Source organism: Misgurnus anguillicaudatus, chromosome 20 (genome assembly GCF_027580225.2).
Source record: "Misgurnus anguillicaudatus chromosome 20, ASM2758022v2, whole genome shotgun sequence".
Classification (NCBI taxonomy): Eukaryota; Metazoa; Chordata; class Actinopteri; order Cypriniformes; family Cobitidae; genus Misgurnus; species Misgurnus anguillicaudatus.
This window is the reverse complement of record NC_073356.2, coordinates 24,468,409-24,480,180: the sequence shown is the minus strand read 5'-3', so window position 1 is coordinate 24,480,180 and position 11,772 is coordinate 24,468,409. Positions and strand designations below refer to the sequence as shown.

Genomic DNA, 11,772 nt, shown 5'->3' with positions numbered 1-11,772 from the left:
GTTGCAAAACGAGATAACCACCGTTTTTTTTAATTGTTCAGAAATTGTTTTAATTGTTTTTTTGGTTGTGCATTCCAATTAATTTCAATGCAACTGCAGTTGGTTTGTTTCGATTTAAACCTTCATAACTTAAAAAATACAGCTAAGTAGCACCATAAAACAAAATAATAACATAATAATAAACATGTTTTGAGAAAAATGTTAAAAAATGGATTTATCTCGTTTTGCAACGAAACTCTTCAATTCTTATTACCCTCAATAGTTCTTATTAAGTCTTTTACCCTTTAGGGCCGCTAATGGAAAAAATGAAATGAAGTAAAAACAACTGCTCGTGTGCATAGCAAGCTTTGACCTAAAACTTTTGTTTTGAAGGGTTCTGGGACAAGTTAGCTGAGTACTGTGATCAAACATTCAGATAAGTGTTTCATGTTTGCCATTTTTTCAAAAATGCTAGAAATGTTTAAGATGAGGACATACTAATCATAACTTAACACACTCTTGGAGAATTTATGGCATGCAACAGGTTCACATTAATATATGTATACTTTTACACCAACCACAAACAGTAAGCAATTTCTGGATAGTTTTGATTTAAATGCACATAAACTTGAATAATAATTACTTCTGCTTGCAGCCTATAAATCCTATCTTAAGTTGCTAAATGAAAAAAATCATCATAAATACTAATAGTGTTAAAAGTTTACCTGTAGCTCAAATAGTAAAGTATTAGCAATGCAAAGTTTATTGATCTGACCTGAAAAATGTTTGTATAACTTATTTGGATTAAAATGGGGGTGGAATTTGAAACAGGTTTTAATGTTCACACACCCTTTGTATTTCCAAAGGTGCAACTACAATACCCATGGTTCTGTGGGACAAGATTTGGCTTGTTAGAGCACGCTCGACAGAGGTGTTAATAAGCAAGACGCTTTGGCAGACTGGCAGGTACACTGACTGACACCAGCAGCATTACACTTTCCATTATGTACGAATCTATGGAGTAGCAGAATGGCTGTTCAAGGTAAGGATTTAAGAAAGCGATGTCTACTGAATGTTCGTATAGTGACATATCAACAAACACAAAGCTTCCTGACAGTCAGGATACATTTATGATTGGCTAAATAGTTGCAGATCTTTGTCCTGTTATTGTGCAGGAAGACTATGACATAGAGATGGGCTTGCTGAGCCCTTGGGCTTGATAATAAGTCTATGCATGTAGTGTGTAGATTCGCGTGCGTGCGTGCATTATTCAGCGTCCACGCTCGCTCCATGCGCGTACACCCACTGATGCACATCATCTCATCGTGTGAGAAGAACAGTACAGATTGTTCATACAATATGAAACGGCATTATATGCAGGTTTAAAATGCGCGGTTGGTAATTTAGATGCGATGAAAACCAGCGGACGGACGCGCGCGTGTTATTCATCATAGAGGTTTAGTATAAGGTGCACGCGTGAGGTACTTCGCTGTTTCCTTCACCTGATCTGGTACAATGATGCTGGGTCAGTCTCCGCATCTTATCGGGGGCATCCTGTGGATTCAAAACCCAATGCGAGGTACTGTACGGTTTTTCTCTGGATATCTCTGTCTATTGCATTCCGTATTGACCCGTCTTTTGTCAGAACTTGTATTGAATTACCTGGTTTCAACACATGCCTGGGTAACATTTGTACAAACAGTTGGTTTAAATTAGTCTTGAAAATGTCTACATGGTTTAAAAACAACCTAACATTTTGTGTTTAAACAATCCTATAGGTTAATGTAAACCCACTGTTGGGTTTGTCCAATATTGCCTAACCATGGGTTTAAAGCCCAGCATTTTTTGCACGCCTTTGCTGTATGGGTTTATCTGTATGGAGATCTTTTTGAGGTTTGTGAGGTCAGTTATTGTGAACCATTGCGGTATGTATCTTGCAATATACACACATTTCTGTCATAGATAAAATGTACAATGTGTAGGCTACACTGCCAAAATAAACTTTGTTACTTGCTCAGTGGAAATCCATAAAGCTGAAGTCTACCCTAAAACAACATTATGCTTCAACACTATTTATCACATGTTGTTGATTGTGCTGCTATCAAATGTACTAACTCCATATAAAAAAATTAAGCTTTTAACTGCTACAGGAAGAAAATGCACGTAACGTTACATATTCTGAACGTTCTAAATGGGGGCGGGTCTTGAGGCGAGATGATTGACAGTAGATGATGGCGTTCTATGATTGACAGCTGCACAGGATGAGCTAACGTTAGCTTGCTTTGCTCGTGTTCATAATAACAACAACATGATAATAACTTTCTACGTAGTATTTTTACCGTAGTTACACAAAACAAGCAACAACTAAGCCAAATTATGTTTTAGATATTTTTACCATTTTACATTACCTGAGTCCGCGGAAAAACGGTGCTGAAAACAGTACTCGAAATCTTCCTGACGAAAGTGCTGGCTGCATTCAAATTTTCCAGTAATCTATGTGCTGTGTCAGCTAAGGGTCGCATTGACGTAAAAACTCCCGGTGGCCTGAATTTGTTGTCCTTATATCCACATACTGCACAGGTTCTCGTCATCTTTTATCGAGGTTTTTTGTGATTTCCCCTTCAGAGACGGTAAAAGCGGAGTTACTTTTTGGTTGGGTTCGTCTGCCGTCTAACTTCAAGTTGATTTGAGAGCAGGTTGAGCGGTAAAATAAGTTATTAGCCTTGTTCAACTTCATGCGGCGTCGCAAGAATAGACAGCCGGATGACGTCAAAGTACCGCGAGAGCATTCGCGAAATCATACGGCGGAGTTTGCTTTTAAATCGCTTTCGCAGAACCTTGATGTCATCCGGATGTCGGTTCTTGCGGCGCTGCATGAAGTCAAACAAACCTGAAGGCTGCATCGGTCATTAGTGGGTGGAGCTAATGACTCGGTTTCGCGCAGTGCATTCTGGTTAATTGAGTCCATCAAAGACCGTTACGAAAATTCCGCTTCAACACACTCGCTGCGTCCGAAAACTCAAGGCAGTGGCCGTTTCTCAATGTCAAGGGAGGATCCTCGGAAGCCAGAATTTCGAGGATGCTACGTCATCGACGTCCGTCGAAGGACTGTTCCAATGTCGAGGATCCTCGAAATTTCAGCCAAGGACTGAGTCCTTTGTTCGAGAAATATCCCATATACAGGAAAGGATGCATATTTGTATCCTTCGCGCTCTTCACGCGTTGAAATCACCCACAATCTATGCGCACAGCACCGAAAGCACACCTTTCAATCACGCAATGACGTAATGACGTGCACTTGCTAGCCTGTTCCATTTAACGTGTTCTCCGAATGCTTTAAGGGACACTTCACCCATTTGCATTAATCTTTGTATAGTTAGAACCCCAGTCATGTTTTTGAATGGTCATGCATCATTTCCTCAGTTGCCACTGAGACAGGAGAAATACAGATTTCAGTGTTGCACTTCCTTCTTTCAATGATGTAAAAATCATCATTTTGCATCATTGAAAGAAGGAAATGCTATATCTTTGTTAAGGGAGTGAGACTACAAACACCCCTTTTCTTGGTCAAATAGGCACCAAATTTGAAATGTATGTTACATTTCGACTACAAATATGATGCACTTTCAATAAAGATTAATGTTTCTACGGGTGAAATGCTCCTTTTAAAGGAGCCTCACCTAGCCTCTGAAGGAAGTGACTTGTAAGGACTAGTCCTGCCAAGAAGTATCCTTGACATAGAGAAACGGCTAGTGACTCGTTGCCTCGCTGCCTCATGAGGAAATGACTTCGGAGGTATGAAGGCAGCTCAGAGAAAAACTTTCGGACACACTTCAAAGGCAGCGTGTTTGAAATATAAATAGAGAGCACCTTTGTGATAACTAATCACATATTTGAAAACTACAATACTAATTTCTCGCTAGAAATGCAATTAAAAGATGTAAAAAGTGAAAATTGACTTTTATTTACACTAAATTGGTGGTCCAGTCGCGTCCTTGGCCGCCATTTTATTTTTTTCAAACTCGACCGGGCTCGACCAATCACATTCTTAATTTACGCCCACTCATAGGTATCTCAGGAGACAGGAAGTAAACCAAAATTGAATTCGGACATGCCTTGATGCCTTCCTGCCTTGGAAAGCTGCCTCACCCTGGATTTCCACCAACTGCGGAGCGACTGCAGATCAGCTCCGCTGCGTTACGCTCCGCACTCCGCCGTCCGCCAATACCCACCAGTTCCATATTTGTTGCAGAGCGGCTGCGTGCTGAACTGACAAGGTCTCGCAAATTCACGTTATGATCGCGCGATATCTAGTTCTGTCTCCGCCCATTATGACGTTAAATTATGATGTTTTGCTGGACCAGCCCAGATCACAACACGAGATCTTGCTAATTCAGGTATGATCACGCGATGTTGTCATGGCTCCGCCCTGCAGAGCTGTCCGGCATCCGTCAAAAATAGAAGCTCTGCGTATTTGTTCCGGAGGGCTGTGGATGGCCGGAGCTGTGACGGATTCGGAACGCAGTCAGTGGAAATACACACATTAGGCTTGTTTGAGATGAGCAAATTCTGCGCAGAATAGATCACCGGTGATCCGCGCAAGATGCATGTCGGTTAGAAAAGTGTCCGACTTACGTCCGACTTGCTCTCATGTCACGCTGACGTGTGCAAAATAACTCTCGCGATGGAGAGGCGGGCTCGTCGGATTCTACAGCCGAGCGCAGTTGCTCTCCGCCGACTGCGTTGACGAAAAGCACGATGGGAAAAGACTTGCTGACGACACAGCTTAATGATCATTGGCCAGGTTATGTCAGCTGATGACTTGTTCATTCTAAAAACTCTAATTCCTGTAGTAGTTTTTATATTAATTCAATTGTTCTTTACTATGACATTTGTATTTTTATGAATTCCTGTAAACTTCTGTATTGGTGTTGATTTATTTGTACTGTGAGCTGTTTATATTTCACACAACAGAAACGAATTTGCATTACAACTAGATTTATTCATCTCAACATTTACTAAGTAACCTTTTCCAGTAACGAACCGTTCACCTTCGTTGATTCTCCTTATAAACATCTTTATGTAAATGAATTTATTGGTATTTAAGTTGCATCTATTTAATCCGCGATAAAAGACGCGAACGTGATCTCTGCCTATGCTGACGTTTGTAGTCGACTGGACTGCGAGATTGGTGAAGTGTCTGACTTAAAAGCTTTTCTTTCACTCCTCCCCTTACTGCAGCCGTCTGCTCTCGTCTGAATTTCAGGCAAGGCAAGCTGCATCTCAAACAAGCCTATTGACTTGAATGGAAACCGATTGACTCCGCAGCCGTTCCGCAGTCGGTGGAAATCCGGGGTCAGAAGGCAGCAATTTAGAGTTTTCGGACGCAGCCACTATCAATCTAATAATCTAAATCGTGAAAATTTCTTTCTTTTTTCTCATGTAAAATGCAAAATGGGAATAAATTACTCGTGACAACAGGCTAAAATGTCTAAAGTTTAATTCCACTTTAAGTGGTTTTACCTCATATACAGTAGTTTAGGATTCTAAACTATCAGCCCAAAATGTACAATGGTTGTCCATAGGGTGTTGTAGCCACAGGGGATCAAGTAATCATTTCCTGTCTCATCTCTTACCCTACATTGCCCTGTGTATTCTTATATAAGTACTCTTATTCTTCAAAGCACTTTTCATTCTTCGTCACAAAGGGTCTTTAGGGATGTGACATAAAAACTGTAACCAAGCCAGAATGAATACAAGCTTTGCTGCTCAGTTAGAGAGCTGCTTAGTGGATGCTCTGCCAAATGTTTCATCCTTAGCGATGATGACTGTTATGTTTTGAGGGTGAAGATCACACTTAGCAAAGTAACTTAGCAAAACATTTGTATATTTATGATGTGCATGGTACTGGCATTTAAATTGTTGTGAATTGCCATTCATATCCTGTTTTACTTCTTTAATGTGACATTACTGACAGTAACAGGATATTCAGTGATTATAGGGCTAGACTTCTGTAGTTTGCTAAAAAAAAGGTGCTATTTTACTATTGGTTAACATTACACAGTAGCTTACAGTACCAAAGTAACTTCCGGTGTGTGATGTCATTGCAAATATTTTGCTGCTTCCGATCGCATCAGAGCGTGATGATCCCAAATTGCAAATATTTAACTTGTTGTTCAGGCTGCCTTCGACACAATGTTGCTTGCTTTTGTAGCTGAAACAAGACACTTGCAGACATGACATGAGAAAGACTTGTGCAGTACAAGTGCTTTTACAATGTATCGTGCAAGAACTCCCACAAAATTTGTCCCGTTTGATCTTGCGTTTCTATGGGATATCGCATCACTTTGAAATCTTTACTACAGTGTGGTCTCATGGTCTGGTTGATTCATTCAGTGTGCGCAATCTGAGGATTATGTTGTTAAAAATCGGTTGACACTGTCCCTGTCTGTGTTCTTCTATGGAGTTTAAGATGTAAAAATTGTCCAGTGTGTCCCAGGCCTAGACAGCAGAACTATGTTTTACGTTGAAATGTTTGCCATGTGTGAAATGAGTAATGGTAGGAGGCACATTGTGCAATAACTGAATGAAGTGGAGAATGAGTAAAAATGCATGAGGGGAATTTCTTTGCAGTGACCTGAACATTGATATAGAGCTCACAGGAGACATTAAAAGATGCCCTGATCAAAGATCAAAGAATTCCTTCCCACTCCAGGCAGACTGAGCCTGATACGGTGCAACACATTGTTAATAAAGTATCTATGCAACACTGAAAAACATTTCAAAAGAAATGAAGTCTGTGAGAGTCAAACTACAGCTTCGGAAGAGATCATAAGAATTGATTTATATATGAGCTCTTGCAAATTAAGCCAGTAGCTACAAAGGTACACACTGAGAAATAAAGGTTCTCATGTTTCTCTACAGCACCTTATGTTCAGTTCAGAGAAAGGCATTTGCTTATAAAGAACGTAGTATAGTTAGTAGGGCTGTTTAGACTTTTATGAGTGGTTTCCAAGACAGGGCTTATCCTAGTCCCAGACTAAATGCACGTTTGAGCTTTCTACATTTAAAAATACCCTGCCGTGACAAATTGTTACATGTATAAGTGCCATTGTTTAGTCTCAAGATGCACACCAGCATTGTTTTTTGTAAGGTGTGTTTGTAAAATCTACTTATATTTTCTAATGTAACTAAGACCTAGTTCTGGAATAATCAAAACTTTTTTAATTGTTAAAATGGGTCTGCTCTGTGGATAAAATGATTAAAGATCTTTGGTAATGCTCCAGAGAAGAGGAACAAGACGACTAAGCTCCATTGTCTTTAGCCCCATTTTCATTGACAGGATTTCACACTCTTTAAAAAAAAGTTCAAAGGTTCTTCACAGCAATGCCAGAAGAACCATTTTTGGTTTCCTTAAAAAAGCACCTTTCTTTTTCATATATTCATAGTCACTATTTTTGGCCATTACATCAAAATCAGCTAATGGCATAATGGTAGTTATTACATAGTTTAGTAGTTGTTTAGTTAAGTCAAGACCATGGATACAGGGTAGATTGCATGTGATGGGTGTACAGGGCCCTCAGCCAGTGACACCAGGCAGCAACATCAACAGTTATATTGCAGAAATTACTGTATTTTACATATCAAAGAATAACAGTCAAATTTTACTTAAAAAAACACTACAAAATGAGACGCAGCAAATATTATAAAGTCATACTCTTTTCTTTCTTTTTTTTACTAAAGAAATCACAAAAATGCAAAAGTGTTTTGAAGAATCAAAAGTATAACAAATGACTTTGTTGACAGTTATATTCAAAGATAATGCAAAGAGTTTTTCAAAGGTTTACTATTAAAAAAGTGATATTCACAAAATTTACATTTTACAAATATTTATAAATAATAATTTGTTTAATAAATAAAATGCATTAAACTCACCAAATTAGCCTGTGGATTATTTAATCCACAAACAAAATCCATCCTCCTTTCTTTCCTCAAGAATAGTTTGATCAGACTATTATGGGAATATGGGATTCATTTAAAGGGTACATTTCACAAAAAATTTTTAAGATGTCAAATAAGTCTTTGGTGTCCCCAGAGTACGTATAACTCTTTATAAAACGGTTAGTTCCAATCCTTGATTCTGATTGGTCAATAGGTGTGCTTGCCTTTATTCACGATAAAACACTGCTATGACCGCTTCACCCAACGGTTTTATTTAATATCACTGCGCCCTTAGCAACACCCTTAGCAACACATAAACATATAATGAGACAAAGTCTGAGAACAGTTTGTTGTTTTTATTTGAGCTTTCATGTTGTTGTTCGCAGTCAGGGACTATTTTTTATGGCGGAAGGAATGCTTTTATTGATTTAACTTCATGAAAGTTGCACAATTTTTTTTTACTTTAATATTGTGTGGTAACCGTTTTATAAAAGCAATAAGGTACTCGAGGCAAGTGCTGTATCGTGAATAAGTAATGGCTGAAGGGGTTGCAGGCACTCCGCTTCGCGTCGTGCCTAACAACGCCCTTCAGCCGTTACTTATTCACGATACAGCACAGCCTCTCGTACCTTATTGCTTACATACACCATATAGATTATATAATAATACTTTGTAGGTGTGAGCAAAAATGTGCCACTTTTGGGTGTGTCCTTTAAAATGCAACGAGCTGATCTCTGCACTAAATGGCAGTGTCGTGGTTGGATCGTGCAGATTAAGGGTTGTTTATCCCCTTCTGACATCACAAGGGGAGCCAAATTTATATGACCTATTTTTTCACATGCTTGCAGAGAATGGTTCACCAAAACTAAGTTACTGGGTTGACCTTTTATAAATTTTCTAGGTTGATAGAAGCACTGGGGACCCAATTATAGCACTTAAACATGGAAAAAGTCTGATTTTTGTGATATGTCCACTTTAATACACATTCATGGAAAAATATTTTAAAATATAAATCAGTGATTCAGATAGTGTTTATGGTTCTGACAGCCCACCACTGCCTTATATACTGGTGAGGTTTTTGAGATCAGGACATCATGACATTGCGTTTCCAGCCACTAAGGACAAAGACAAGCTGTGCTGACAGCAAGCGCATACTGATTTTCCAAGATGTCTGCTTTGTCATTGAAAAAAGAGAAGTTTAAAGAATGTAAGAAGTGACTACAAAGGCTTAATGTGAGATGCTGTATCTAGAAGTTTGAAAAGATGCTTGGGAAGCCTTTTTGTCAAACATTGTAGGCTATACAAGTTTGCTGCAGTTAGATGAACCGAGATAAATTTTTCCCAAGGTCTGCTACAAAGTATTTAAACTAATGTCACACATATTCAACATGTTTTCAGTCATTTGATTGAAATGTGGATATGGTGCAGTTTGGTGCAATCGTCATCACGTGTATATTATCTTTAATCTTCTGTAAAGTTTCCCATTAATGGCTTTAACTATTATGGTCAAGGCCTAACTTTTTATATGGGTGGTTTTTAAACTTGATGTTTGAAATATGCAGTGTGGAAATGAGACACGACGTCTCAGAAACATCGTGTGCAATGTGAAAAATGTGTTGAATTCATTCTATAGATGTCAAAAATTGATTACTAGGATGTAGTGTGCACTGAGGTGTGTAGCAAAATCTTGCTTTTCTTGGCACATCATGTGCATTTAAGCGTGAAAATGCCACGTGTTAAAGAAATAGTTCAGCCAAAATAAATCTGTCATGATTTACCTACCCAAACCCATGACCTTATTTTTGTGGAACACAACAGGAGACATTAGACAAGCCTCAGTCACCATTCACATTCAATGTATGGAAAAAAGGTGCAATAAAAGGAACCCAACCCATTAAAGGGATAGGTCAGCCAGTCATTTGCTCACTTTCATGTTGTTACAAACCTGTATAAATGTCTTTGTTCTGATGAACACGAGGAAAGATATTTTGAGGAATGTTTGTAATCAAACCAATCTGAAGCCCACTTCTATAGTATTCATTTTCCTACTATGGAAGTCGATGGGGCTTCTGATCAGTTTGGTTACAAACATTTCTCAAAACATCTTCATTCGTGTTAAGAACAAAGAAATTTATACAGGTTTGTAACAGCGTGATGTAAATTAAGACATAAAATAAAAATTTGGATGAACTATCCCTTTATCTTTAAGCACTAATATTGTGCCTTTTGTGGACAATTTAGCAAAATTAGTATGATTAATAACAACTTTTTGTTCACTGTTGCTTTACAGTATGTAAAATGTCTTTGTCATGAAGAGCCCACATACAGAGACACAGATTTCTGACCATTTATCCTAATTCCCAGGACCTGATATTGCTGTCTCACACCCATAGGCTCTGTGGCGTCTCATGCCCTAGTAGGATCAATTTGGATCGCTCTGCACATATATTTATTCACTCCTCATTGCTATTTTTACTTCAGAGAGTTGATGCAGAAGGGAAAAGCTGAAGATAGTCAGTCTAATTTAGGCTCTGATTAATATTCATTTGAATTGAAGCTAGAGGAGCTGGGTGCTATTATGCTGTTCGCAGCATTGAAACATTAGGTTGTGGAATAGTTGAATGAGTTATTATGCTTTTTTAAGGCTTTTGTTTACTTTGATATGCTTCGATGGATGTAGTCAACTTATTCACCTTTACTGACTAAAAGAGGACAGTCAAGTACAAATAAAAGTCTGACTTACAATACATCTTAAAGGTGCAGTGTGTAATTTTTAGAAGGATCTCTTGACAGAAATGCAAAATAATATACAAAACTATATTATCAGTGGTAAAGACCTTCATAATGTGTTTATTGCCTTAGAATGAGAAGTTTTATCTACATACACAGAGGGTCCCCTTACATGGAAGTCGCCATTTTGTGCTGCCATGTTTCTACAGAAGCCCTTAACGGACAAACTTTTTTACTAAGTTGTCTCCAACAATTACATGTTTTTCCAGTGGCGGGTACCAAAGCTTCTCCATGTGTTTCAAAAGCAAGAGGTGAGCAGTAGTGATGCGCGGGTCGTCTCGTAACCCGCGGGTCCCGCGGGTCGGGTTGGGGCGGGTAAAGAAATTGTAACTTTAATGCGGGGCGGGTTGGGGCGGGTCATTATAAACAAAATTAAACAACTGATATGTTGCGTCTAATTCCCTGTAGCATATATATTAAATATTTGGGAATATATATTTTTACATTTAATTACGTTCTTTGATAAGGTTAAATTACGTAGGCCTATGTGGCAACGTAACTTCCGCAACGTAACTTGCGCAACGTAACTTGATATCCCCAAACCTTTGACGTCACGGAAGCGCCAAGTAGCTCCGCTGGCTGCCAGCCACAACAACAAAACAAACGGAGAATTAAAAGATGAAAGACGATCTGCAGGAGAAATTAAGGTAGGGAATTTGTAAATAGATAATACAAATGCTGCTTTTTTGTGTGGTGATCTACTTTTAAAATGATAAAGCCGACAAGTTCTACATGCTAAAAACACTTTAAATGCGTGGACTATACTGCATATATCTCTACATTGGATTTAGGGATGTCACCATTACTCTATTTTCTGAGGAGTTAAAAAAATCCTGGAGCACATGTCGAGTACTGTTTAAAATAGCGGAGATTTAATGAAACAAACTAGGAAGAAAATTACAATAGTATCAGAAGCATATATCAGCACAACGCTGTCTCTCTCTCTCTCTCTCTCTCTCTCTCCCTCGTTCGCTCGCTCTCGCGTGCTTCAGCTCGTGCATGAAAGCAAGAAGAATGCGATGCAATTACATGCTTGTAAATTTCGGAAGTTTACGCGACTGA

The 11,772-nt window shown here is 38.7% G+C and overlaps 1 protein-coding gene across 3 annotated transcripts in view; it reads left to right on the top strand.

Moving 5' to 3' along the window:
* Nucleotides 1-861: 861 nt before the first annotated feature.
* samd12 (sterile alpha motif domain containing 12) overlaps nt 862-11,772 on the top strand; it is a 119,633-nt gene continuing 108,722 nt past the window's right edge. The window contains exon 1 of one of the 3 annotated variants that reach the window (XM_055220304.2): nt 862-1,021. In XM_055220304.2, the coding sequence (XP_055076279.1) occupies nt 1,009-1,021 (13 nt within the window). In that variant the 5' untranslated portion in view covers nt 862-1,008. Of the gene's footprint in view, nt 1,022-1,213; nt 1,559-11,772 lie in introns of those variants that run through there. The other 2 variants (XM_055220303.2, XM_055220302.2) reach the window with 2 other exon arrangements.